This window comes from Panthera onca, chromosome A3 (genome assembly GCF_046562875.1).
Source record: "Panthera onca isolate mPanOnc1 chromosome A3, mPanOnc1 haplotype 2, whole genome shotgun sequence".
NCBI lineage: Eukaryota > Metazoa > Chordata > Mammalia > Carnivora > Felidae > Panthera > Panthera onca.
The window spans coordinates 139,311,043-139,338,835 of NC_138341.1; the positions used below are offsets into that span (position 1 = coordinate 139,311,043).

Below are 27,793 nucleotides of genomic sequence, written 5' to 3' on the forward strand. Positions count from 1 at the left end.
GGGAGTTTGGTACACTTATATGCTAAATTCACAAAAATTCTTTGAAAGCATTGATTTTGCCCTGGAATCTCAAACGGTGGAAAGAGAGTTTGTCCCTGGCCCTTAGGGATCCCGTGGCACACTCCAGAGAGGACGAAGCCTAGTGCTGGGGCGTCAGAGCTCTGACTGGCCTGTCCAGGTCGGCTCTGCCACAGGGCTTTCTGTACCCCTCCCGGTCAGGAAGGCAGAACGGGGTCACTGGCTCTGTGACCCGGAGAAGTGGCCGGGGTCAGTCCCCGGCTGTCGAGCAGGTCCCAGCAGGACCCCTCCCGGGGTGGGCAGTGAGGGGAGGGCGTCTCTGTAGGGCTAGGTCTGGCTGCCACGGTCAGCTGGAGGGCCAGGGGGGCCACTGAGGGCAGGGTGGAGGCCTTCTTAGCCCCTCCCTCGCCTGTGTCTGCAGGGAGAGCCCGGGCCACCTGGACAGACGGGACCTGAGGGTCCTGGGGGTCAGCAGGGGTCGCCAGGGACCCAGGGCCGAACCGTGCAGGGGCCTGTGGTAGGTGCTGCCTCCCCTCCCCCTCCCCCCGGCTGCCGCCCCCGCTCCTCTGGGACAGACTGAGTCCCTTTCCTCTCCAGGGTCCGCCAGGGGTCAAAGGAGAGAAGGGGGACCACGGAGACCCGGGTTTGCAGGTAGTGGGATCAGACGCCGCTCTGAGTGTGTGGGCAGGGAGGGCACAGGCTGGGGACCTGGGTCTCCGGGATGGGGCCTCAGCCTGGCCAGCTGTCTCTGTTCCTTCTAGGGCCATCCTGGTCACCAGGGCCCTCCCGGGAAGGTCGGCCTCCAGGGACCTAAGGTGGGAGAGAAGCCTGTGGTGGGGTGGGGCGGTGGGGGGGTGGTGGATCTCAGATAGAGACTGTGGGGGCAGGGGCCTCCCCAGCGGGGAGGGGAGGGTGGTCACTGCCAGGGGCTGGGGGCAGGCCCTGAGCTTGGCTGGCCTTGCCCCCCGCTCACAGGTGTGGGTCCCTGGGTGCTGGGTTCTGTCTGTGAGGGTGACGTGGGCCACCACGGGAGGGGCGTGTGGGGGCACCAGGCCGCCCCCTGCCCTAGCCTGCCCTGTCCTCTTTCTTCAGGGAATGAGGGGTCTGGAGGGGAGTGCTGGCCTGCCTGGACCTCCGGGCCCGAGGGTAGGTCCTCCTGAGAGGCTCCCCCCACTTCCTAGGGCCGATCAGGTCAGAGCCTGCCCTGTGGCTGCAGCCCCTGCCCCCGCAGGTGACCTGGGGACGCCTCTCTCTCCTGGGCTACCTGGTGGGGCTCCGCAGGGCGCGCGAGTGCCCAGGGGCGGCTCCAAGCGAGGGTCTTCCTCACCTCCGCTGGGCAGGTCGGAAACGCCACGTTAGCATGGCCCCAGTCACCCTCGGTCCGTGTGGCAGGAAAGTGCCCGGGCTCCAGGGTAGGCCGAGGGAGGGTGGACGCGTGAGGCTGGCGGCGGGGAAATGACCGGGGCCGTCTTCTCCTTCTCCGCGGCCTCGCTCAGAGGCACCTCCCCTCCCCAGCCTGTGGTTCCGGGGTCTGTGCTGGGCTCAGTGCCGGGGAGCTGTCCCTGGGGTGGGGGGCGACAGTGGTCATACTCGGGACGGCCAGTGCCAAGTGGAGTGGGGTGGGAGGGCCTCTGCCCTGGGTACCTGGCCTGGACAAGCTCTGAGGCAGGTGAGGAGGCCCGGCCTGGCCTGCAGGGGGCAGGGACCCAGTCCTCAGGGAGCCAAGGCTGGAGGGAGGAGGACCCATGTCCTCCGGGTCGGGTGGGGGGGGGGGGGGCGCGGCCACATCCTCTGCACCTCTGCAGGGCTTCCAGGGCACGGCGGGGGCCAGGGGCTCCGGAGGGCAGAGAGGACTCCCGGGGCCTGTGGGGCTCACGGTAAGTCCCCTTCCCACCTACCGGCCAGCCACTCAGCAAAGATGGGAGGCGGGGGAGCAAATTTGGGTAAATGCCTCCTTCCTGCCCAGTCAGGGCCACTTTGGGAGCTTGGGTTTGGAACTGATCTGCAGCAGAGGGAGCCCGAGATGGGACCGGCCAGGGAACAGGGCGGGCCTGGGGGCCCCAGGGTGTGGGGCAGGCCTGGTCCCACAGCTAGGCAAGGGCTCAGCTGGGAGGTGGAGGAAGGCAGGCCCCGGGCAGGCCCAGCTGGCGTCCGGGCCCGTGTCCCAGCTGCGGGGGACTCTGCGTTGCCAGCTCCCTAGAGTCGGGAGCAGCGGCCCCCAGCATGCAGCCCTCACCCGGCCCGGGACAGGGTCCAGGCGGGTTGACTTCTCTGTGCTGACCCGCTTTTCTCCTCTTCCTCTGTTTCAGGGGCTGCCGGGGCCCAAAGGGGAGCGAGGAGAGAAGGTGAGTGAGGCCCCTGTCCAGGGTCCAGGCGCTTCCTGGGGGGTGTGTGGGAGGCACCGGCCCCCGTGCCGCTGGGCACAGCACTTGGCCACATGGCCCATCTGCCCTGCAGGGGGAGCCGCAGTCCCTGGCCACCATCTACCAGCTCGTGAACCAGGCCTGCGAGTCTGCCATCCAGAGTGAGTGGTGCGGCCTCCTCGTGAGGGTGCCAGGGCCCCCCACCCCCACCCCCGTGCGGCCTCTGTCTCACCCCAGCCGGGCCGAAAGGGACCGCGGGCACCCGTCACTAGCCTGATGCAGCCCTTCTCCTCGGCCATGCCCCAGTGAATCCGGGGGAAGGAGCGGGGAGTCCCCCTGCCCCACGCCCCGCCCTGCTGTCACCCCTCCACCCCTATCCCCAGCTCACGTGCTGAAGTTCCACCATGAGAGCGCCAGGGCCCCCAGGCCCATCTTGCAGGCCCTCGGACACCCCAGCTCTCACGGTGAGGCCTGGCTCCCTGGAAGAGGAGGACGAGACGGCCCCCACCCTGAGGACGGAGGTACTGGCCCCCTTGCGGGGGGTGTGGGGGCAACTGCAGCTCCCTCCCCGTCCCCGGCTGGGAGTTCCGTGTGGCCCCGGCATCCCCTGCACCCTCCCTGGGCCGGGGTGCAGAGGCAGGGCCCCTGAGCCCACACAGAGGTTGCTAAGGCAGGACCGGACGCGGCCTGGTTTCCCCGGGGTCCTCAGAGGGCCCCCTTCCCCTTCCTCCCGGGAAGCCCAAGATTAGGGCCACCTCCTGCCCTGCCGTCCCCTCCCTCCTGTCCTTCCCACGTGCTCTCTCTCTCTCCTTGCTCTGATGCAGCAGGAGGCTTGGTCTAATGACCTTGTCACGCGTTCGTCCATCCGACTGGGGCCATGGCGCTGGTCACGGCTCAGGTGCCGAGATGGATGGGAGGCTGATCAGGGGAGACAGAGCTCGTGGGCCTGGATGGGGTGGGGCTGTGGTGCCGCCCCATGGGCAGGACCGCGGGGTCCTGCCTCACCCCCTGGGCTGGGCGTTGGGAGGGGAGAGGGGCTCCCCTGCGGGAAGCCCTGCCCCCCACGGTCCGTCAGAGTGCCCCAGACACTGCCTTTGGCATAAATACCCTTCTTTGTACCCAGCCTCGTGGACAAGGCTGCAAGTGCTGTCACGAGGCCCCCCCCTCAGTTAACCTTGGCCACTGACCCAACAACACGTGCCTGCTTGGGGTCGGGTGCCCACCTCCCCTCGGTCAGAACAGGGTCCCTGAGAAGGGAGACCGTTACCATACGCACCCCGGTTCCAGCACACCCCCTTCCGCTCAGGTGAGCCCGGAGCCCTTGGTCAGAGGAGCAGCCCTCGGCTGAAAGGGAGTGAGCCTCCCAGACCCCTGGGGGGAACAGGTGAGCCCCCCACCTTCGGGGAGGAGGAGCTCCCGGGGGGCTGCTGGGAGGCGGGGGTGCAGCACGGACAGATGGCTCAGGAGCTGGTGAAGCGGCTTGGGATAGAACACGAGTGGGGGTTCCTGGGCCTTGGGGGGCCCAGCAGACCTGGAGACACGTCGGGGGGAGCCAGGAGAGCCCAGGGAGGCCCCAGTCGGGGGTTAGCAGGGCAGGAGGGTGGATCGGGTGGGCGAAAGGATCAGGGCCGGGGGCACCTGGCAGCAGCATCCTGGGGAAAGGTTCGTGCCCGGGGCTCGTGGCCCAGCTGGAGGCACGGGGACCCTGGGGGCTCGGGTCCTCGGTGCCAGGTGGGCGGGGCTGCTGCCGTCCGGCTGGCTGCCGCCTCCCTCAGACTGTTCACCCTCTCTCCTGCCAGGACGGTCCCCGTGCTGCCCAGAGTGACCCTGCCCCTCCCTGGACCCTGCAGGAGCAGCCTGGAAAGCGAGTCCCGGGAGGGGCCTGGAGGCAGAAGGTGGGGGTGGGGGGCCTTCCCTCTGTACTGTTTCCACACTCAGATAAAGTACAGCGTGCTCAGCAAGGGAGTGGCCTGCTCACTGCAGGGAGGGGCGTCCCTGGGACCCGGAGTCCGTCCCTGCCCAGTCGAGTCCAAGTCGCCCCACCCCCACCCTCAGAGAGACAAGCCGGCATCCTTCCGTGGCTTGAGGGACCCCCCCCCCCACCGCCCCGCCGCCCCTGCAGCCTCCTGTGACCTTGTGACTCAGTGCCCCAGCACCCCCACAGTCCAGGCCCTGCCCAGGACGGGGTTTCTCAGCCGCATTGAGTGACCCGGGGGGGCTTGGAGATCGGTGCCCAGCCCCCTGTCAAACACTCGCTGATGTGACCTTCCCGGGCCGGTGTCAGGGGGCTCCTCTCTCCCTAGTAGCATCCCCTCAGTAACGACATAGCGTCCGGCTCGCCTCCCATGCGCTTGAGTCCCTGGGGACCCTGACCTGCTGGCCCCGTGCCTTGTCACTGCCAGCACCCCCCTTCTCCGGCCCACCAGCCTGGACACCACCCTGGCCGCCCCTGACCCTTACTTACCTGGAAACCTCACCTGCTGTGGCCTATAAACACCACGTCATTTTCTAAACTGGGAAGAATTTGGGGCGGGCCTCCTTCAGACGCAGAGGCCAACATAAGCTTCCGAGGTGACACTTGCGCAGAGACAGGAACAAAGTGGGGAGTGGAAGATGGGAGAAGGTTCCAGCAGGGGCACAGCACGTGGGGCACCTGAACCCACAGCACCACCCAGAAACGGCGGGAGGCTACACAGGCCGGAGCGGCCGGGACAGAGACAGCTGAGCCCGGGGCCAGGATCAAGGTCGGCTCTGACAGACCCGGGGGGTGGCACGGGGAGGGGGGTGGGGGGGTGAGGGAGGGGTGTGTGGTCTGGACTCAGGAGCAGGTCACCAGGGCTTCTGAGCAAGGAACTGATGGGACCCGCAGTCTGTTGTACATGATCTGTGGGTAAGAACTCAGGGAGCCCCGTGGGGTCGGGGCCTCATCGTTGCGAGCTGAGACGGAGGTGACGAGAGCAGGCGGGAGGCCGAGCCTGGGAGGAGGGGCGGTGGCGGAGCGACTGCGGGAGCCATCTGAGGCGGGAGCCCACCGGAGAGGGGTGCTGGGTCCGGTCTCAGGCAGGCAGCGTGTCGGCCACCATCTCAGTGTGAGCGGAAGCCTTGGGGCTGGCTCCCTGGGCTGCAGGCAGGCTTGGCCCAGGAGCGGCACGGTCAGAGAAGGGACCGGGGGAGACGCCCGCTCTGGACCGTCTGCTCAAGGAGGCGGGGTGCAGCCGGGACACGAGAGCCCAGGCGGGGGGAGCAGGCACCAGCTCACCCCCCCATCCCCAACCTGCGACGTCCCGGCCCAGCGGGCTGGGGAGAGCGCAACCCTGCCGCCCGCCCTCCCCGGCCCTGCCTCCGGTGTGGCTGACCGTGCGGGTCTGTGGGAGCCCACCGCAGCACCCCCAATCCCTCCACACATGCGTGTCCGGATGAACGCACCGCACACGTGCTCACGTGCGGCACGACTCTCGGGTCCAGGAGACAAGTAACAGGGAAAACGACATCGGAGGGACAGGGCCACACCCCGGGGAGACCGTGCCGCGCCCACCAGACCAACGAGGACCGACAAGGATGTCCTCTTGGGCCCATTAACCTAAAACTCCCAAGTTCAAAGAGGGAAGGATTGATGTAACGACACGAAGCCAGAATCAGTAAGTAGAAAGGACAGACAGCCGGAAACACGGCATGGAGGTTGCAAAAGGAGAAGTATCAGCGAGGCGGGCGGGTGGTTACGGACACGTGCCGAAGCCAGGCTGCAGGGTCAGCTTGAAGACGTCTCCCCTCAGGCTCAGAAAAGGATGAAACAGAGAATTCGAGTGTTGGCATCCACGTGGGGGGTGGGGGGGCGGTCCAAGTGGGAAGAGGTGGGAAGCGAGGACTGGCAAATGTTCAAATAGGCAGTTTTTAAAAATTAGAAAATTAGAGAAGATCTCAGACCTCACACTGAAGGGCTCAGAGAGCTGGATGGGATCGATTGTGAAAATACTCCCTTAGACTCTTTAATGCAAAACATGGTGAAGCGAACGGAAATACTTCTTGGAAGAATGAGTCAGCTTGGTGTCCAAGGCGGGAGCATGATGACCCGAAGTGTTGAGGGAAAGCACTCAAGTGTCACATCCAGTGAATTATCACTGGAATGAATGGGGCAAAAACATGTCCCGAGTCCACAAAGTCTCAGAAGGGGAAACACCTTCCCCCTGAGGGGGGGGAGGGAGCCCCCCCAGAAAGGGGAAAATAACCGGAAGTTAGATCCAATACACAGGAAAGCCCAGTCCCTGAGACACGTGATGAAGTTCACTGCCGACTGGACAATGAAGCCCTCCACGTGGACAAATTCTGCACTTCTAGATTGTTCCGCTGTGGCTGGTGCGTGGGAGGCCAGGATTCCTGAAGGCAACCAATGCGCTTGCTTTATTCGGAGATGGGCAGCCTGATATCAATTTATTAAACTCTTGGAACATATAAATCTTGGCAGCAGCCATGAGGAGGAAGAAAATAGAACGTGTAACCTTCGAGATTAGCATTTCCTTTATGGGAGGGGATAGAACATGTAAACAGAAGCATTTCCCAGTGTAGCAGAAATTACAATAAATATGAGTGAACTTCCAAACTGTGCTGAGAGGCACGACCCAGCTTTCTGCCTCTAGCCAGCTCGGAGCAGCCAGGGTTGGACTAGAGCACCCGGAAGCCGGGAGAATGTACGAGGTGGTCATTCTGGGCGTTTCCACGGGGAAGGATAGTGTTTTCTGAAAACGGTGCAGAGGCAGCTGGAGATTCGAATCATGAACCACCCTCATCGAATGCCACGTGCAAAAGCTGGCTCGGAAAGTGTGATAAACCGAAACATAAAAGCTAAAACGAAGCTTTCTAGAAGGAAATCTAGAAGTACGTACTCAAAACCTCGGGATAGGCACAGATTTCTTAAGCAGGGTCCATAAAGCAATAACCATAGAAGGAAAAAAAATAATAAATTGCACTTCATCAAAATTAAAAGCTTTTCTTCAAAAGACACCATTAAGGAAATGAAAATTGTAGTCACAGATGGGAAAGAAATATTAACAACTCATTAAAAGAAGGCAATGTGTAATGAGAAAAGATTTCAACACTTCACTAAGCAAGACACACGGGCGGTCAGTGAATCCACGGCATGGCGCTCAGCAGCCCTGGTCTTCAGAGACGAGAAAGCCACTCATGCAGTGCAACCCACACCCGGTGTCTCTGAGGCTGTCGCAGGGGTGCGAGGCCACATGGCTGGGAAGCTTCTGGAAACACCTCCTGGGGTCTCCCGGGGCCCCGAAGTTCTAGTAGGTATTTGCGCCAGAGAAATGAAAGCATGTCCACACAAAGACGCGTGTGCGTGTGCGCACGGGAAGCAGCATGATCCGTCATAGCTCCAAACAGGAAACAACCCAAGCGTCCGTCAATGAATAAACAAATGGCGGAGTATTCACAGACACAAGCAAATCACACACGTACTACCGGGGATGAACGGCAAAGCCCGCTGAAGCAAACAGGCTGTGCACAAAGGAGAGTCCTCCATTTACATGAGGTTCTAGAACACACGAAGGCTCTAGTGCAATGGCGGTCAGGGCAGCGGCTTCCCGGGGAGGCGCAGGGAAGGTAGATGGACGTGTTCCATCCATCCACTTGGGTGGTAGCCACGGGTTGTCCACGTCGTAAACAGCGACAAGAGTCAGGTTAGCGGTTAAAGGTGGAAGCTGAGTGGCTATGTTGTTGTCAACAAAGGTAGACTTCAAAACACAGAATGGGCCAGAGAGGAAGGGGACGTGACATGAGGCCAAGGGGGCTGCTCACCGGGAGGACACGGCAGCCCTCGACGTGACAGGGCTGCAGAATACAGGAAGCAAACGCTGACCGAGGAGCAGGGGACAGACCCACAGCTGTCCTCAGTGGCACTAACACCCGCACGGGAATCGGGAGAGAAAGCAGACAGAAGACCAGAGCAGACCTCTCCCCTGACCTGACCTGGCCGGCATTGCTAGAACTTTCCCCAGACCACAGCAAGCGACACCTCCCCGTCAAGCACATGTGGAAGGCTGGCCCAAAACAAGTGTCACAAATTTCAGATCAAACCGAGTAGTTCTCTGTCTACAACAGAATTACGTTAGAGACCAGCATTGAAGCTGGTCAAAGGGAGCTGACAAAGGCCAGTGATGGGCATTTTCTGGAAGAGTCGATTAACATTCGATAAGAAACCCACCTCACTACTTAGCTACCGAAATGCAGGGGACGGCACAGGGAGGCACAGCTGTGTCCCCACCAAAGGCACAGATGACAACCCTTGCTGTGGACGGGGCAACCGGGCCCTGATGCAGGGAGGCAAAGTGACACAGCCTGTGGGCCAACCACCTGACCACGGCGGATCCCGCGGGGCACAGAGCGGTCCGTTCCCGGGGTTACAGCCAGTAGAAATGCACAAATGTACCAAAACATGCCCCAAGATGCTCATAGCAGAAGTACTAGCTGTGCCAGGGACGCCTGGAGGGCACAGTCGATTAAGCATCCAACTCTTGGTTTTGGCTCAGGTCACGATCTCACAGTCTGAGTTCAAGCCCTGCATCGGGCTCGGCGCGGACAGCATACAGCCTGCTTGGGATTCTCTCTCCCTCCCTCTCTCTTCTCCTCCACTCTGTCTCTCAAAATAAATAAACTTAAAAGAAAGAAAGAAATACTAACAGCCCCAAACTGGAAACAGCCCGAATGCCATCGACTGGGAGACAGATGAATAAAGACCGGTGTATCCTCCCACGGCAACCCACAGAGCAGCCGGGACACGCCGATGGTGGCCAGTGTGGCACGTGGATGGAGTGTGGACTCAGGCTGAGGGAAGGAAGCCGGCACGAGTGCACACTGTGTGATCCCCTCTCCGGGAAATTCCAGAAGAGGCAGGACTAATGGATGGCTGGGGGCTGGGGGCTGGGGGCCGGCTGTACGGTCAGCCAGAGAAAACAGGTCAAGCTATGCCCTTGTCGCTACACCCGTGCGACAGGCAGATATCCAGACGCGGCGGCAGTTGAGGGATGGGACCCCTGCCAGCCGGGTGGACAGCATCTGGCATGATCTACGGTAACCCGGCAGGAACCCCACCCCCAACTTACCATTGTTATTCAGATGGAAAGGGAAAACTCTAGAATAAAAAGTCCCAGAGCACAGGACCGTAGGAAAGGTCAGTCACTGATGTGGGGACGCACACTGGGACCACGGGCCCGGCCCGTAAAGGTTCAGGTACTAAGCAGTTTCTGCTTTGTGGGCCACAAGGTCTCCATGGAAACTCCCAGGCCTGCCGCTGCGGGCCACGTGCCACAGGGCGTGTCCACATGCCCTGGCCAGCTTGGTCTGCTGCCCCAGGTGCCGTCGAGGGACTTAGAAACTTGGCGAGAAGGGGGAGGTGCACGGTCGCTTTGGACCTCGCACACGTGCGCGCCCACAGTTCTCTATGCCCCGTCTCAGCTGGTGCAGGTGACCACGTGATGCCACGGAGAGACCAGTGCCGTTGAAAGAAGGATCTGACTCAATTTCCCCAGAGGGCACGCCATGCCCACAGGGCCACCAGGCAGGGCGAGGGGAAGGCCTGGGCCAGGGACCTACAGGGCAGGGAGCACAGGGCCGCCCTCGTTGCCTGGGACCTGGCTCTGGGTGACTTGGGTGTCACGGCTGGGAGTAGCGGCTCGGAGTGGCCGGTGGTGACGCCTGGCCCCAGGCGGGGGGGGTGGGGGGGGGTGGGGAGGGAGTGTGGCACACACATGTCCCGCTCCAGGCAAATGTCCACCACCCCCAAAACGGGCTGGCCCTGGGGGGCGTCTGTCCCCAGGCCCCCGAGATGACAAACGTCACAAGATACAGAACATAAGAACGTGGTTAATACGAAGAGAGTTCAGGGCACGGTCCTGTGTGGTCACAGCGGCCTGAGCCATAATCCTCGAAAACGGGAAGGACGGTCTGCTCACAGGTGACGGGCAAGAAAACGCGTTTCCGTTTGCTCGGGTGGAGAACAGCGCTGAGCAGCTCCTTTGCGTTTACTGGCAGCCCCAGGACCACGAGGGGTCTCGGCGATGCCCGTGGACCCCGTGCCGCAGGGCTCCACTCACGACCAGAAGGGGCCCGGGGGGCTTTCCGGGCGACCGTGGCGCCCTCAGTGTGGAGCGGACTCCCGGGTCCTTGGTGTCTCGTCTGGTAAAACTCCCCGAGGTGAGGGCTGAGATCGTGCACTTTGGTCACATGTGAAATCTGCCTCGATCCAAAAAGCAAAACCCTGGAGGCAAATACGACAAAATAGTGTGTGTCGTCCCTTCATTTGGCGTGAGGGGAACCCGGTACTTAGGTTTTTGTGTGTGATTTTCTGACATTATTTATTGAGTCTCAAAAAAGCACAACAAAGAAACAAAAACAGGGAAGGGAAAGGCAGCGTCTCCGTCCCAGCGGCTCCGCGGTCTCTCCTGATCCAGAAACGAGTGTGGGCGGCTAGGCCAGCGCCAGGGCCCTCCCGCCACCACCGCCGCACATCTGGAGCCGGGTCCGACTCCGTAAGGACTGAGGGGACTACATGTGACATCTGCCTCTTGCGGAAGGCCGCCCGGACGGCCCCCAGCGGGCAGGTGCCGGTCAGAGCCGGGCGGATGGGGCGGGACATACAGAACCTCGGGTCTCTATCCCGCTCCTGGGAGCGAGGACCTTCCGGCCCCAGTCAGGGTCTGCGTCACAGGCGCCTCACAGAGCGGGTGAGGGTGTGGCTGTGCCCCGGCACCACGGCCGACCGGGACCAGCAACCGGGCCTGGGCGGCGACCAGTCCTCGGACCGGATGCTTGGTCTGTGCTCGGTTCCGAACGTGACTCTTCTCTCCAGGCCGCCAAGTACCTCTGGACCCAGACCTCGCGGGCCAGGCGGGGCTCCAGGCCCAGCTCCTACCTGCCACACGGCACCCCTTTAGTCAGGGGGTCTGAGAGGTACAATTTTGACCATCAACGTGAGGAACAGACTCCTTGGCCTCCGGGTGGCCTCTGAATACACTGTCCTCCCCCCCTTCCCCGGCACTCGGGGCCTAAGGGCTCCGGAGAAAGAGGGAGAGCCCAGGGACAGCACGTGCCCCCCCAACCCCCCCCGGGGCAACGTTTCCCCAGGGTCACGGGGATACTATTGACGTCGCCTTGGGGCGGGGGGTGGGGAATGACACCGGGTCCCCCAGCTGTGGCTCCTCGGCTGTGCCGGCCGCGGGATGAAAGCCAGGGCTGGGAGGCCTGTGGGGGCCCCTTACATAGGACATTTCTCTGGGACCACACTGCAGAGGGTCCCAGAGTCAGCCCGGGCAAGTTGTCCTCGGGGACCCTCACCATGGCCACCGAGCCTGTGCTTCAGAGAGGGTCTCCCAAGGGGCTGTGTACAGAGGGGACCCACAGGAGGTCAGGGAGAGCCCGGACAGGGACCCCGGACACTGGACACTGCTCTGGGACCTTCACAACTACCCGTGTCCACTGGGAGTCTGCAAATGCTTGCCCAGGACTTCCCAGGACCCCAGGAAGACACATGTCCAGAGTCCCTGGTGCGAAGGGTACCTGTGCCCATGGGGCGCCTGTCATAGCCTCCACCGCACGCTGGCCCAGAACTTGCATTATCACTAATTTACCCAGAATAAAACAAAACAAAGCATCCCTGCTTGGACCCACCCATGGCAAATGAGATTCCAGAGTCTGCTGCCTGGCCTCTGCGGGGGCCAAGAGAGCCGGCCTGAGGACGCGGGGTGGGGGGGGTGGGGGGGCACGCAGATGCCCGGGCCTCCGTGATCCCACAGGGGTGAGGGGAATTGGGGGCTGACGGTGGCGAAAGGTCGTGGCCCTCGGATCAGTCGGGACTGCTAGCTGCTTGCTGACTGGTCGGACGCGTGTCCTGGGCAGGAAGCCAACGTGTCACCATGCTCCAGATAAACTTTAATAAGACGTAGGCGGTGACCCGCCCTCCAGACAAGAACAGGCATTTCCTAGCCGTCCTTTCCAGCCCGGCCGCCCCCCAGGCAGGTCTCAGCAGGACCGAGCCAGCACCGGCTCCCCTGGGGTGCAGTGACCCTTTCCAAGGCTGTCTCACAGTAGGCAGAAAACAGGGGGACAATCTGGCAAATGCTGTGACCCCACGCAGTTGAGGAACCCCTAGGACGGCCAGGCACAGACCTGGGGCTGCGGGCGCCTGGCCCCCGTCCCGCTAGATCATGCCGGCCAGCCAGGGGGGCAGGAAGAGACCCGCGGTCCCCAGAAGGCAGACGAGGACGAACACCCACAGGAAGATGCGGTCGATGACCATGGCCACGTACTTCCAGTCCTCCTTTACCTGCAAACACAGACGCGTGTGGTCACTCCCAGCCCACCGCCCTCAGGCCTCCAGGCGGCGAAAACCTTCTAGAACCTGGTACTTTTCCCGGCAGGATCTCCATTTCCCCTCCTGGACACCCAGGTAATCAGGGTGACCGCCTGCTGAGCTGAGCAGGAGGGGCTCAGAGACGCATCCTGCAGGCCGGGCCTGGGGTTTGGTGCTCTGGCCCACCTGACTTCACCTGCCTGGCCAGAAGCCCCAGGGCCAGGGAGGTGGAGAGCCTCTGGGACCCCAGCAGCCACGCTACTTTCTGGTGACGTTTGCTCTCACCTCACCAAAGCTGGGACGGACACCATGGAGAGCATCAGGTGCGCCCCCATTTTGCAGATGGGGAAAGTGAGGCCCAGAGGGGGGATGCCCACATGCCTCGGCTATTCAGGGCCAGGGCCGGGAGCACCCTGGGGGCCTCCCCCGCAGTGGACCACGTCCAGAAGGTGACGGCCGAGGCCCAGCTGCCCTGTACTCCCGCCCACCCTGTTCCAAGGGGCGGTGCTCACAGGCCAGCTGCCCTCCTGAGTCAACGGGGTCTCTTAGCTCTGTCTCTAAGGTCCCTGGGCGGAGTGGGGGGGACAAGCAAACGGCAGACCAGGGCACTGCGGGCAGGCTCGGAGTGGGGCACAGCAGCAGGAGCGGAGGGCTCCTCAGAGGCGGTGAGGATGCCCTGGCTTGAGGGGAGGTCCCGGACACGGAGGCCAGAGGGCACGTCACCTGCGGCCATTCACCTTTAGAAAGGAGGCAGTGCTGTCCACGCACAGGTGGGGACCCCGAGGCACAGAGGGCAGCCCAGGGCAGAGGCTCCGAGAGGCACAAGCGGTGGCGGGCTGGGCGGGTGGGCAGCCTGGGCAGGGGTGGGCTCAGCCCTCGTTCTGGGGTGTGGAGGGTACAGAGGGCCCTTCACTGCCATTTTCTGCTCTGATTTCTCAAGTCATCAGAGACATCCTGAGGGTTTCAAAGCAAACCGAAGCCGGAGGGCAAGCAAGGCCACTTATAAATAAGAAGTCCATCCGGGACCCTCCGTTCCAGGGAGGCTGAGACACACACACACCTCCGCTTTGTCTTTGATCCCCACGCACCCGTCCCCCATCCTGCGGATGAAAGGCCCTCGCGGACAAAGCCGCCCAGAGCGTCCAAGGCCCGTCCTCGTCAAGGCAGCCTGGCGATGCTCCCAAACCAGAACCAGGTCGTGGCGGCCAGACCCGCGATGCGGATAAAGGACGGGCCAGGCCCCCACCAGACAGGCACCGCCAGCCGCTGGGCTCCCTGAGGATTCTGGTTCCACTTCTAACGGCATCAGTCCCTCCTCAGCACTGCTCGGACCCCCCAGCTGTGCTCCCACCCCCAGCTCGGACCCCAGCTCGGACCCCCAGCAGTGCTCAGACCCCCAGCAGTGCTCCCACCCCCAGCTGTGCTCCCACCCCCAGCAGTGTTCCAACTCCCCACCAGGGCTCGGATCCCCCAGCAGTGCTCGGACCCCCACATCGAGTTAGGGAACCATCTGTTATTTAAGAGCTGGCAGCAAAATGGGGTCCAGGGCAGAAACTTCTGGAAACCTCCAGAACAGCTTCACAGCCTCTTGAGGTTCAGCAGGGTACCTGGAAAACTGGGGATGTGCTGTGCAGGCAGCACCCCTGATCCTCTCCAGGGCTCACTCAGCCATGGGGCACATGGTCCTGGGGCCACACGTGTCCCATAAACAATCAGGGGCCATTACCCAAGGTGCAGGCAGGGACAGCAGCATCCCCATCACGGCAGCAGCAGCACCGGCGGGCAGGACACAGTTGACAAGGGCAAGGTCAATGCAGCAGGGCAGAGGTCAGGCCTCAGGCTGACCAGCAAATAGTGGCCCAGCAGACTGACCAGGGCCGGAGACCCCTCTCACTTCCTCTGCCTGTGCTCTGACCTTGCAGATGTCCCCACCTCACTCCTGGCTACATGAGGTCCTGAGATTTCAGCCAAGTCTGAGCTGGGACGGGTGGACAAGCATCACTACAAGGAAAAAGGAACGTTCCCTAGCGGTGGGGGTCAGGCAGAGATGGCCCGTCCCTGGGCCCAGTGCCCACCAGCTGGGCGTCCCGGGCACATCCAGTAGCCACTCCTTCGTGAGCCGAGCACAACAGGTGCGTGGCAGTCCTATCTCAGCCCTAGGGGCTGACACTCGGCAGAGGGACTGAGGACACTGTCAGGGCGCCCTCCGATCCCTGCCGGTGACTGCGCTCCTCCACAGCTGGGGTCCCGGGGTCCCCAGGTCCTCGTAGCCAGGCCAGCGATAGAGCCCCCTCGCCCACGACTCCCAGCTTGACATGTGGGGTGCTGGCCGAAGAGGCAGGGCTGTGCCCCAGACCCCAGTCCTTCCCTCTCCCTACTCCTCCTCCTCCGCCCCGGGGCCCTGCCACCCCCAGCCCCTCCCCAGAAGCCCACGCCCCGCTTGGACAGGGAGGCCAGCAATAGCGCCCAGACGTCCTGGGCCTGCCTTCTGTCTGCAGGATCCCTGTGTCCTGAACGGCAAGGACGCCCCTGCGGTCCACTCTCCGCTAGACGCTCTGGGCCACCTGCCCCAGTGCCACCCCCGGGACCTCCCGCCAGCGTCAGATGCTCAGGGAATAGAGAGCAGGACAGGGTCGGGGCTCGAGGTGCCTGCGTCCCAGAGCTCAGTAGCCCGGGTCTGGGCCCCGGCCTTCGGACTTTTCCCTGGCCGCTCCCTCCTCCGGAGACGAAAGAGAGGCAGAGAGCGTCTGTCCAGCCAGGGACGCCTCCAGACACAGCCACGGGCAGAAACTTACCGAGAAGTCTGTGTCTTCCGCCTTCAGATGGTCTGCGATGTACTGGACGCCCTCTACGGCCCGCGTCAGCGCCGGGGACAGGGGCAGGTGCCGGGGCGCGGCTTTGGTGCCGCGGGCTTTGAGCGCGGCGTTTGGGGACGGCTCCTTCTGGCACCCGCACTTGCACGGAGAGGGCTGGTCTGGAGGCGGGAGCTCGGCCGAGCTGGCCTTCAGAAAGGCGGGGGAGCCGGCCGCTGGGCCCCCGGCCTGGGAGGCGGCATCGTCTCGGGGAACGCAGCACTGGATGCTCCGAGACCGGCATCGGACGCCGTCCTCCGCGGCTTCGGCGGGGCTGGACACGTGCTGGGCACTCAGGGACCGGGCTTTGGCGAGCCCCGGGGCCCGGGTGCCGGAGGGCGGGTGGCAGGGATCAGGCGAGGGGCAGGGGCTCCCGTTCTCAGCCTCCGAGGGCTGCGGGGCAGGGACCCGGTCCGAGGGCAGCTTGCAGGCCGCCTGGGCCTTGGCCGGCTCGTCCAGGGGGCCGCGGGAGGACGGGGAGGGCGAGGAGGGCGAGGGGCCCTGGCTCTGAGCTGCGCTCGTGAGGGTGGGCGCCCCCTCGGGCTCGGGCCAGAAGCCCGGGGCGCCGGCCATCTTGTGCATGGACTCGATGAGCCGCCTGCAGTTGTCCTTGACCACCGACGGCCGTTTCATGAAGAGCAGGCGGGGCACGACGTCCAGGAAGACCCGGCGGACCCAGGCGGGCATGGTGTGCGTGCGCGGGGAGCGGTGGTGCACGTTGAGCACGAAGACGGTGATGACGATGGACAGCGTGACGAAGATCATGGTGAAGAGCAGGTACTCGCCGATGAGCGGGATGACCAGGGAGGTGGAGGGGATGATCTCGGTGATGAGCAGCAGGAAGACGGTGAGCGAGAGCAGCACGGAGATGCAGAGCGTGATCTTCTCTCCGCACTCGGACGGCAGGTAGAAGACCAGCACCGTGAGGCAGGAGATGAGCAGGCAGGGGATGATGAGGTTGATGGTGTAGAAGAGGGGCAGACGCCGGATGACGAAGGCGTAGGTGATGTCCGGGTAGACCTCGGCACAGCACTCGTACTTCCTGGTGTTGTAGGTGCCCACGGCGTCCACGATGACCCACTCCCCGCTCTCCCACAGGTCCAGCTGGTCCACGCGGCTGTGCATGTTCACCAGGTCGATCTTGGCCTTGTCGTAGGTCCAGGACCCGAACTTCATGGTGCAGTTCTGCTGGTCGAAGGGGAAGAAGGTGACGTCGATGCTGCAGGAGCTCTTGTAGATGGCCGGGGGCGTCCACTGGACCCGCCCGTCGTGGAAGAGGTGGGCCTTGGTCAGGTGGGTGACCGCAAAGTCCCCGTCCGCGCTGCGCAGGAAGAGAGGGGCGTGAGACCCCCCGGCACTGCTCCCGGCTCACGGGCGCGCCCCCCCCTCCCCCCCGCCGAGGGCGGGGCGGGGCTGGTGGCCCAGGGCGCGTCGTGGTCAGCCACCTGCCTCAGCTTATCACCCCTACCCTGAGGGGACACGCGGCTTGACGGTGACACCGTGGGGGGGAGAGGCAGGGAGGGGGCCCTGCGCCGGGGCAGGGGCGGGGGGCCTGGCAGCCGGTCCGTTTCTGTCCTGGAGCCAGGAACTAGTCTGGGCCAGGGCCCGCGGGCAGCCTAAAGGGGGGTCAGGTCCCTGTAAGGATCCGAGGTCGGGGAGCTCCCGTCCCCGGTGTGAGGGCGAGGGAGGCCCTCCCCACAGCCCAGGGCAGAGGGCAAAGGGCACGGCTCCTCAGAGGGTCCTGGCCCCCACCCACACCCCGTGCACATGACGGCACGGACGTGAAAATGGCTGCGGGCACCAGGCCACAGAACTCCACAGGGTCTCGGGGGACTGGGCCTGGTCCCCTGTAGGTCACCTAGGGGGTTGGGCCAAGTGGGGCGGGGGCCTGTCTGGTCACCGTCTCCTGCCCCAGACCAGGCGTGCCTGCACCACTGGGCACTTTGCTACTCTCTCTCTGTTACCCCCACAACTCACAGGTGAGGTTACTCCCCTCCTGCACAGGCGAGGCCCCAGGCCACATGAGCAGGAGACGACAGGGCCAGGCCCTGGCCATCTGCCCTCTTGCCTCGCCCTTGGCCGGGGGCAGGTGTTGGCTCCTGTCCACAGGCCGAATGGGCACAGAACAGGGCCGGGGGGGATACTGTCTGTGACCCCAGGCTTCCCAGACAGCAGCGTCTGCTTCACTGTCTCCACAAGTGTGCCTGGCGAGTGTGGAGTGGGGCCCAGGAACCTCATCGGCTCCTGGAGTCGGCACTGCTCTCCTCTGTGGCTGGAAGCCCCTGGTTGCCAGCAGCGTCCCCGGCCAGTGTCACCACTCTCCTGGCCTCAGTCTCCCCGAGGCGTGGTGGCCACGAGCAGGTGGAGACAGCGGCAGCCCCAGTCTTGGCTCTGAAGGGCTGGCAGGGAACCTCCCCACGGCCCCACGGAGCCCCAAGGACAGTGGCTCGAAGACCGTGGAGGTGGGGGTTCACCACAACCTGCTGGCACAGCAGCTCAGCCAGAGAAGCTGCCGGCAGACCCCAGACCCTCGACACCAGCTGCTCAGCCCTGGGTGTGGGTCAGGCGCCCACCAAGGGCTCAGAGCCCAGCCTTCCGTGCCGGCCCACACCCCTGCTTCCCACACCCACCGCGGGTGCACTCAGCCCGGGCCCAGAAGCCCGCAGCCCCAGTGAACACCTCCCCGTCCCCCGCCTCCAGCTCAGAGACCCCCCCATGCTCTCAGCGGGCGCCAACCCGATCCCATGACCTCCGTGACCCTTCCTAGCTGACGTCTAGGTCGGTGGCAGATGGAGACCCGCAACTGCATCCCCACGAAGAGGGGCAGGGCTTTCCACTGGGGGCCGCTGGACGCTGGCCTGGGGCTGAGGCTCTCTCCCCGGCAGGATGACGCAAGACTGTCCTCCCTCGGCAACATCCCTCCAAACCCAAAGCCTTGGCCCTCTGAGGCACAAAGCAAATGAACCAGCGCCACTCAGCAAACATTCTGCACGGAGATCAGAGGCTCCAGTCGGTGGCGTGAGCCCGGCAGCCCTGATCCTCCAGGCAGGGCAGGGAATGTTCCAGAAGTTCACGGAAAGCAACCCCAGGAACCGGGAATCTGCACCCAGGCCTCTGGGTTTTGATGCCCACAGACAGGATCAGAGTTTTCTCCTGGGACACAGCCCGCTGGCCCCTGCGGCCACGCCCCCACGTGCCCCCAGCCGCAAGGCCCCCGTCTCCTGGCCCGGCCCAGCCCCGGCTCAGATCCCCGAGACGCCTCCCAGGAGGCCGTGCTCGTCTGGACCTGTGGCCTGGGCCTGCGGGTGGACATGCTCCCTGATGTGCAGCAGCCTGGCCGCGTCTTGAGGAAGCAGAGGCTCTCAGAAGGCGGCCCGGAGGGTCCAACGTCTTCCCGGCCCGGCCCCGAGGCCCCGGCGGTGCAGGGGCGAGGCCCGGTGCCAGGGGTGTCTGGTTCCACGGCAGGCGTCCAGCAGGGCTGTGCCTCCGGGGAGCCGAGGGGCGTGGACGTCGGGACTGGACGGGCAGAGCCCGAGCACGTTCTACGGCAGAGCAGGGGCGCCGTCCCAGCCTGTCCGGGCCCCCCGCTCCAGGCCCCGCGAACCCCCATCCGTGTGGTGCTGCGTGTAAGAGGCCTTGTGAGACACTCTGCCCCCAAGGGCATGGAGAAGCCCCCAAGTGGACAGACTGCACGGCCTCCAACCGAGGGGATTCCCCAAAGCTACCAGAAAGCTGCCCCCCCTCTTTCCCCTCATCCAGTAGCCCAAGGCGACCACCCGGCCACACTCAAGTGGACAGCAGCCTGGTCAGCGGCCTCCCGTTGCCCCTGGAAACGAGCCCTCCTGGTGGCCATGGCTTGGACACCATCGGCCACCGGCTCCGGGACCCTTCCTCGCCCACCACCGCAGCCCTGCGCAGACAAAGCCTCTGTGCCGACCACAGCCTCACAGAGAAGCTGGGGGTCCACCCGCTACCTCCCCCAGGGACCCGGAAGGAGGAGAAACAACTGCATCCTGGGCTGCAGTCCCGGGGGGTCTGTACAGATCCCAGAGCTGCTTCTCAGCCAGCACGTCCTGCCCAGGGAGGCTCTGGTGTCACCACAGCATGAAGGCTCCCCTGGGGGCCCAGGGCGCTGACACTGGTGCACATCCTCTGAATCCGCCACTCAGACGGTGTGGTGCTAGGTCCTGGGGTGAGGGGTGTGGGGAGCAGACCGGGGACCCCGGGAGGGCTGGGGTGGCGGCAGGGGCTGGTCGCAGAGAGCAGAGGACCGTGCCCTGCGGAGAGAGCCTTCCCCTCACGGAGCTGACCCCCTCTAATGCATCTCGGAGAACCCTCCAGCTCTCCCGCTGTTATTACTGGAATCAATTAAGTTGGAAAAGGAGCCCAATCGTTCTTAATCAAATAGCAACGTTTTATAGGTCAGGCCCATTGCCCAGGGGCCCGGGAGGGGCTTTGTACCACAGCCCACTGGGGTCTGGCAGTGGGGAGGGCAGGGGTCCGCAGGGAGCTAAGTGCTGCCATTGCTTTGTTCGTAATTGTAACTGCTGTGGGAGCTGCTGCCCCGGCCTGAGCCGAACAAACAGCCCAGCTGTGACCCAGCAGTGACACGGGGACAGAGGAGGACGTCGTCGGGCTGCCCCGGGCTCAGGATCCCCCTGCAAGGGTCCCGGGAAAGGATGAGTTGGAGCCCACCCCCTGCCACGGCCGTGCCTGGAAAGCACCGGCTTCCTGGCACAGAACAGCCACATCCAAGAACAGATTCGGGGAGGCGTCCGGGGGGCACTCGCTCAGCAGCGTGAAGGTGCCGGTGCTGGGAAGGCTGACCGCACAGGTGGACTGGGGACACCGAGCTGGGCCGGGCGGCTGTGTGCGTGGCAAGGGACCACCTGCCCGGCTGGGGACAGTGAGTGCGGCCGGCAGGGGGGCAGCTCTGGGGCCTGCAGTCGCCCTGGGGCAGGACTGGGGCGGTGGGGGGGCGGGGCTGGTCCAGGCAGGGACAGAGCCCCCAGGGCCCTTGTCTCCTGCTTTGCTCACCCCCCTTCCCTTCCAGAGGCCTCAGCCCTGGCTCCCGACAGCGGGGCCCACACAGGCCACCACCTCTTGCTCGCGCCTGGATGGCCTGATCACTGGCACCCGGACGCAGGTACCTGCACCCCTGCCCGCCGACCTCCCAGGGGCTCACTTGTTGTAAAGGACGATGTCCGGCCGCCAGATGAGCTCGGAGGGAATGCGAATGGAGGTGACGTTCTCGTAGTCGGCAGGGTCCCAGCGCAGCTTGTAGTCATGCCATTCCTGGGGGCAGGGGGAGGTGGGGGGGAAGCCACAGCTGTGAGGGGGAGGGCCGTGGGGGAGAGGTGTGGGGGAGGGGGAGAGGGAAAGAGGAGAGGAGGGGGAAGGGGAGAGGGAAAGAGGAGGGGAGAGGGAGGGGGAGAGGGAAAGAGGAGGGGAGGGGGAAGGGGAGAGGGAAAGAGGAGGGGAGAGGGAGGGGAAGAGGGAAAGAGGAGGGGAGGGGGAAGGGGAGAGGGAAAGAGGAGGGGAGAGGGAGGGGGAGAGGGAAAGAGGAGGGGAGGGGGAAGGGGAGAGGGAAAGAGGAGGGGAGAGGGAGGGGGAGAGGGAAAGAGGAGGGGAGGAGGGACAGGCAGGGAGGGGTGTGGGGGGAGGAACCAGGGGTGGAGGGGGCCGCACTCCCTCACCTGCTTCACCCACACGTTAGTCGTCATCATCTGGTTCTTCTCATCCTGGGACACAGAGAAGGGCCATTGTTGTAACTCCCTTGGGTGACTGGAGCCTTCCTGTCTCTCTCTCCATCTCCCTCCCCCTTCCTCCTTCTCTCTCTACTCCCCCTCTCCCCCTCACCCCCCACTCTCTGGACCCTGAGTATTTTCCTCACCCACAAAGACAGGCCTGTGCTGAACACGGGAAGCAGGCGACCTCAGAAGGAGTGAGTGCCCCGTCCCTGGAGGCAACCAAGCCCAGGACGGTCAGCCCGAGGGGATTTCGAATGTGGGGACAAGGACCCTGAACCCTCCCAGAAGGAGAGTGGGGACAGGGCTTGCCTGACTTCTCGGGCGGCCAGGGCCTGGCGCTCCCCCAGCCACGCAGACGTGTGACATGGGGAGTGTGATGGCTCCCAGGCTGCTGCTGGAGGACAGCCGCCCTCCGGGGGCCCTGCCAATGTGCTCCACCCTCCCAGCTGCTCAGGACCGCCCTTGGGCAGGTGTGTCCTAGGTGACCAGGCGCCTGCGCCTCCGGCCGACTGTCATTAAAGCAAGCTGGGTTCACACAGGCCCTCTGTGCGAGAGGCCCTCTGTGGGGAGGGGCCATCTGCCACGCTTCTGCTGGGGAGCACCGTCCTCTGGGCCGTCAGACCCCAACACGTGATGGAGCGCAGCAGGGACGGGGGTCCGTGCAGCACACGGGGGTCTGGGACGGGAAGTCCCGGGGCCTCACACTGAGCCCTGTGGCACTGATGCCGCCTCTGTGGGCCACAGCACACCCCAGCCCCCATGGGTCACACCTAGGAGGGGGCTGGCCCCAGGTGGGCCCTTTGCCCAAGGTCCGGGGAGGACCCCCTCAGAGTGCACGTTGCCCACAGGGTCCCGAGGGCAGGGGGCCAGGCAGAGAGGCACAGGGTGCCGGGGGCAGTGTCTGAGCAAGGCTCTCTGCACCCAGCGATGGCCTGACATCCCCCCCCCCCCACACAACCTCCTGTGCCAGGAACACACAGGCCAGTGGGAAAGACCGCTGAAACCAAAGAAATCTGAAGGATCACCAAACCAGAACGGTGTCCGGTGCCCGGACGAGGGTCAGGGTGGGCTCTTGTCCCCAAAGGCTCAGGCCTGGGCCCCTGTCCACCTGCCTCTCCGGGGGACAAGCTCCCAGCCGGCTAGTTCAGGGAGAGGGGACCGTGTCCCTTGCCGCCCCCAGGCACTGCCCTTGATCCTGCTCTCCCCCAGACCCACCCGGGGCAGGCCACCCAGCCGCCTGAGCAGGGCTGTCCCCCCCCATCCAAGTGTGACCCGAGCGGGCCCTAGAGCCGGTGTTGGGCACAATGTCCAATGACCTCGGTAGCACGGTCCTGCCCGGTGCTACCTGGCCTATCACGCCCCTGCCTGGCCCCAGTCCTGCCCTGCCTTCCGGCGGACAGCCTGCCCCTGCTGTACCCCGTCCAACCCACCCCCCGACCTCCCCAGGCTCAGGACAAGCTTCAAGGTGACAGGGCCCGGCCTCCTTCCTCACCAGGGACTCCTCGGCTCTCCTGCAGGTGTGAGCCCACACACATGAGCACGCCCTGCCCAGACACAGCCCTGCAGCCAATGCATGAGCCCTGCAGGGGCTGGGCAGAGAGGGGCCCAGACGTGTGCCACCGGGCCGCTCATCAGCACGCGCGTGTGCAGGCGTGCCCCGGGCCGGCTCTGGTGCACACAGAGGAGCCTGGGGGCTCCTCTCATCCTGCCAGGCACGTCCCTCACCACGACTGGAGCCGATGTGCCCCAGGCCTCAGGCTCTTCCGGGCACTGGGAGCCGAGGCTCTGTGGTGCCCCGAGGAACCCAGGTAGACGGTCCCGCTCGGAACTTGAAGCGGCGGGCAGCCAAGGGCCGCCTCTGCCCACGTTTGGGGACCTCCGCGGGCTCACCAGCCCGGCGCCTCAGCCAGGAGCACTTTGCAGGCGTAGTTTGAGGTCTGGCTCCAGGAGGCCGGAAGCCTCGAGTCTGGACACCGCTGAGGACAGGTAGACTGACCGGGTCTCCCTACCCACAGGGCCCGCACGCAGCCCTTTCTGTCCCCCCTTCCCAAAGCCTCTCAGACGCTGCCCAGGAAGCCGGACAGGCTGCCTTTCTACGTCACGGGAGAAAAGACCGGTGGCCACTGGATACACACGGCACCAGTCTGGGATCAGGAGGCCTGGGGCCCCCTCGTGGTGAGCGAGCCAAGCTCCCCGAGGCCCCCTCCCGGGCCGGGCTGGAGCCTCCCCTCCCAGGCACTTGGGCCCCCACCCCCGTGAACACACTACCCAGTCAGATCTCCCCCACAGGATGGGCCCCGACCCCAAATGGACGCCCCTGCCCTTCCAGAGCTGTGACCATTTGGAGACCGGACCCCCAGCTCCCCCTCCGCCCCAGCAGCCTCCTCGGTCCCTAACCAGGAAGATAAATGCACCCAAACCTGTCCGAGCCTTGCTGGGACACCGTATTCCAGACCAGTGGGTAGCGGGGCTCTCCTAGACCAGGGGGCACAAGGGTCGCGTCTCAAGCTCCTGGCCCCTCAACTCACAAAACCTCCTGCAGCCTCACCACTCGCAGCCGGGGCAAGTGCCCCCACCCCCCAGAGGCGCGTTCTGCTCTTGGCTTCTGAAGGACATGGCCCCGGCCTGCTGCTGACACTCTGGCATTGTGGGTTCCCACGTGGGGGGCGGCGGGGAGCAAAGCTCCGGGCGGGGGTGCACAAAACCCGTCTTTCCTCCGGGCTCCCCCACAAGGGCGGGTGTGCGGGACTCTGGCGGGGCTGGACACACGCGGCGAGCAGACGGCAGCCCCCCACCCCTCCAGGCGCCCCGGCCAGGCCGGCCTCCTCTGGGGCGCAGGGGCGCCCCTCAGGCAGAACCTCCACTGCGATGTGTGACGGCCGAGGCCCAGCGCTCCCCGCTTCCCCCCCTCGGCACCTACCACGTCAATGAGCTGTGCAATGGACAGCCCGAAGTGGACGAGAACCACGTCCGAGATGTTGGCCACGGGCCGGGACCACTTGTTGTAGCCAGCGAAGAGCTTCTTCAGCAGCCGTTCCTCTGCGTGGGCCCGGGTCTCCACGTGGCTGCTTGCTGTGGGGACAGGAGGGTGTGCAGCTCAGGGGCGGAGGATGATGGGCCCTCCGGCTGCCCGCTCCGGCCTCCCACCTGGCCCCGGCTTCCTTCCAGCTCCATCCACCTCAGGACATTTGCACATCCTGCCCTACTCCTACCCTCTGGGTACAAGTGTAAGTTCCTCAGGGAAGCCTTTCCAGACCCCTCAAGCACCCTGCACTGTACCCCCAAAACAGACAACTGATCTGGTAAGAGCTGACTGGGGTAAGTCTCCCCGCCAGACGTGACTTCCGGAAGGAGGGGCTGCATCTCCAGCTACTAGCAGACTTCTGAAAACACAAGGTGGGGATAACCACAGGATTCCAGGACACTGGGGACCCGTCCAAAGGGGGGGGGACGGACAGCCCGCTTCCTGTAGCTGCCAGCAACCCTGAGTTATCACCCAGACCCGGACGACCACTCCAGCACCCTGTGTTCTTGGACAGACACGCAGCCTGCCTTCCATGAGTCAAGGGTGACCCACCCCCCCAACACACACTCTGCTTCCTGGGAGGGGCCACTCTGACCCAGCCCAGCCTTGCTGACCAGTCTGTGATCTGAGGACCTCTCTGTCTCTCCTGGGCGCCTGCACTGGGGTCACTGCATCATAAGGGGATTTGGGGAGGGGAACAGGATACCAGCTCACCTGTAAGTCACACACAGGATGTGAAAAGGGGGTCCACCAACATTCCTAGGTCGGTCTTTGACCAACGGGACCCTTCACTCTCAGTCCAGAGCTCCCCAGCCCCACCTTATTCTTCCTGGTCCCTTGGACCAGGAGGGTATAGCCCACCCCTCACAGGGGAGGCCAGGAGCTTCAATTCCCCGCACCAACCTATGAATAACAAGGTGAATGCCCAGGGGGTGGGGGGAGGGGAAGGCGGAGGGGGCTGGGACTTAGGCTGTCCCACTGAGCCTGGGGGAGCAGAAAAGGTGCGGGTGGGGTGCGGTCAAGGGCGGGAGCCACCCCTCTGATCCCCCAAATCAGGAGCAGGCATGGGGGTGTCTGCATTAAAATCTGGCCAAATGGATAAAGAGGGGGAGAGATGGGCCCCGCCTCTCTTTACCCAAGTTGGAGCTTCTGGGTCCAGCTCCCCAAACAGCAGCCCCCACCCCCACCCAAACCTGTCTCCCGCATTCGAGGGCGAGTTAACTCCTTCCTTGCCCCGCTCGGTCCGCACCGCAGGACAGCCTTTGCGTCTAGGGTGGGGGAGCCTCCGCGCTGCCCCGTTGCGCGCACCCGCGGCTCGGGACCGCAGCCAGGAGCCTCCCCTTCTCTGGCTCTGGAGAGCCGAGGCCGCCCTGAACTGGACGAAAGGGGGGCCTGTCTAGCGCCCCGAAACTTACCGGGCAGGAAGCCGGCCCCCAGCAGCAGCAGCAGCGGCGGCAGCAGCGGCGGCGGCGGCGCCCCCGGGCCCCCGAGCTCCATGGCGCACCGAGCGGGCTCTAGACGCGGGCGGCTCCCGTCTCCGCCGCGCCCCCGCTCCGAGGCCCGCGCGCGCCCAACTTCATGCCCCCGCGCCGCGCGGGCCGCTCGGTCCGCTGGGCCTGGTTCCGCCGCTCCTCCCGCGGGGCGCGGCGGCGGCGACCCAGCCGGGAGCGCGGGGCTGTGGGCTCGGCGGCGCGGCCGCGCCCGGACCTGCCCGCCTCCAGCCGGCGAGGAGGAGACGGAGGAGGGAGAGGGGGAGGAGGGGGGGAGGGGGGAAGCGGGCGAGGACGTGAGGGGAGGAGGGCGGGTGGGGGGAGCGGACCACCGGCCGGGAGGGGGCGCGGAGGCTGCGCTCGGCCAGCTCCGGGGTAAAGTTTCCGTCGTCCTCCCCGGGGCCGGGGACGTGCCCGAGCCAGGGGCGGGGGCCCGTAGTCACTGCGTGCGACTGGGGGATCCTGCCACCGGCTGGTTCCGGGACCGAGACACGCTGACCTCCACCCCCGCCCCCCACCCCGTCCCCAATCCTGGCGCCCCGCCGCCTGCCTGGATGGGGGACGCGCACCCAGGGGCTCGGGGCGCCCCGCTCGCGCCCGGTTAACTCCATCACCCCTGCCCCACTTCGCAGTTTAGAAATCACAACCCCCTTGTCTTCTTCCCCAGCGAGGCGATCGTTCGGGAAGGGCCACCCCTTATCAGCCTGTCCCCCCGCGGACCGACCGGGAAGCGTCCAGTGGGGAGCCCAGGCGTCGCGGCCCGCCCTTCTGGGGAGAGGGAAGGACCCTGACGCCCCCGCCCCAGGCGAAGCCGCTTTGCTGCCTCCAGATCCGGCCTGGAGCGCGCGTCACGGACAGCGGCGGAGGGTCTCGGCCGGGGTGGTTGGAGGACAGTCCAGCGGCGCCCGCGGGCCGGTCGTGGACAATGTCAGCCGCAACCGAGGTGCCTGGCGCGACCGTGCCCCGTGCCCTGGAGGGGGTCTGCCCCCAAGTGGGCCGAGGTGGCCGCGGACCCGCAGCAGGGGCCCGGAGGGGGTTGGGAGGGGTCGCTTTGTGCCACACAACCCGGGTCGTGGTGAGGAGAGGGCGCCGGCGGCCATCCCTGCGCAGAGTTCCCGGAGCCCCCACACCGGAGGAGACTTCAGGTCAGGGTGGGGAGCAGAGAAGAGACTCCACTGAGAGCCTCTGGCCTAGAGCCCGCCCTTGAGGGGGCAGAATGTCTGTCAGGAGCCCTCTCCGCCTCTCCCCACCCGGACAGACACAGGCGATGGTCCCAAGGGCCCCTGACCCCTCCCCATCTCCCCCTGCCCCTCCCAGCTGGGCTCCCCTCCCCCATCTCCCCTGCCCATCTCCCCCAACCCATACCCCTTCCCCATCTCCCCCTGCTCCTCCCAGCTGGTTTCCCCTCCCCCATCTCTTCTGCCCCTGCCCCCCAGCCCACCTGCACTCTGAGCCCAGGCTGAGCTCAGCACAGCTCATCACATCTGCTCTGAGACCTCCAGGGGCTTTTCTCATGGGAGCTCTCTGCAGGCTCTCCCACACTTGCCTACAAATAGAGCTTCCAAAAGGCTCAGCCCTGGTCAGTGGCCAGTCTCAGAGGTGATGAGCTGTCACCCATTACACCCTGTGAGGTGGATTCTTGCTGTCCCTGCGTCCGGATCCGGAGGTAAATGCACAGACAGGTTAGGCCACGTGCCCAAGCTCATCCGGCCAGCAGAGGGTTTCCAGCCCAGGCCGCCCGGCTTCCCGACCTTCAGTCCTTGGGCATGGTGTGTCCCAGGACTGGCCTGTGTCCCTACTGAGACAGACTCCTGGTAGCACCCCATGGTCTGTCATTTCCTGGAGCTAAGGGAAGCCTGCCCTCTGGGGAACCTGGACTGCCCAGCCCAGCACAGGGCTGTCCTTCAGGCCCCCCCACCCCCACCCGGCTGACCCGTGTCTCAC

The 27,793-nt window shown here is 64.9% G+C and overlaps 3 protein-coding genes across 5 annotated transcripts in view; 1 reads left to right on the forward strand and 2 right to left on the reverse strand.

Moving 5' to 3' along the window:
• COL20A1 (collagen type XX alpha 1 chain) overlaps positions 1-4,342 on the forward strand; it is a 40,149-nt gene extending 35,807 nt beyond the window's left edge. For all 3 annotated transcript variants that reach the window (XM_078443867.2, XM_078443869.2, XM_078443868.2), the window contains exons 28-37: positions 440-535; positions 616-669; positions 780-833; positions 1,111-1,164; positions 1,824-1,895; positions 2,328-2,363; positions 2,476-2,542; positions 2,765-2,902; positions 3,688-3,765; positions 4,181-4,342. In XM_078443867.2, coding sequence (XP_078299993.2) covers positions 440-535; positions 616-669; positions 780-833; positions 1,111-1,164; positions 1,824-1,895; positions 2,328-2,363; positions 2,476-2,542; positions 2,765-2,902; positions 3,688-3,765; positions 4,181-4,206 — 675 coding nt within the window. In that variant the 3' untranslated portion in view covers positions 4,207-4,342. The remainder of the gene's footprint in view (positions 1-439; positions 536-615; positions 670-779; positions 834-1,110; positions 1,165-1,823; positions 1,896-2,327; positions 2,364-2,475; positions 2,543-2,764; positions 2,903-3,687; positions 3,766-4,180) is intronic.
• The window catches only part of KCNQ2 (potassium voltage-gated channel subfamily Q member 2), a 148,658-nt gene that overhangs the window by 42,381 nt on the left and 78,484 nt on the right, over positions 1-27,793 (reverse strand). The window lies entirely within an intron of this gene.
• On the reverse strand, positions 12,295-26,115 carry CHRNA4 (cholinergic receptor nicotinic alpha 4 subunit). Its single transcript, XM_060622099.3, has 6 exons — positions 25,775-26,115; positions 24,255-24,406; positions 21,281-21,325; positions 20,770-20,879; positions 15,528-16,905; positions 12,295-12,705 (listed from the first exon to the last, which is right to left on the reverse strand). The coding sequence occupies exons 1-6, from the start codon at positions 25,854-25,856 to the stop codon at positions 12,580-12,582; spliced, it is 1,893 nt and encodes a 630-aa protein (XP_060478082.1). The 5' UTR covers positions 25,857-26,115; the 3' UTR covers positions 12,295-12,579.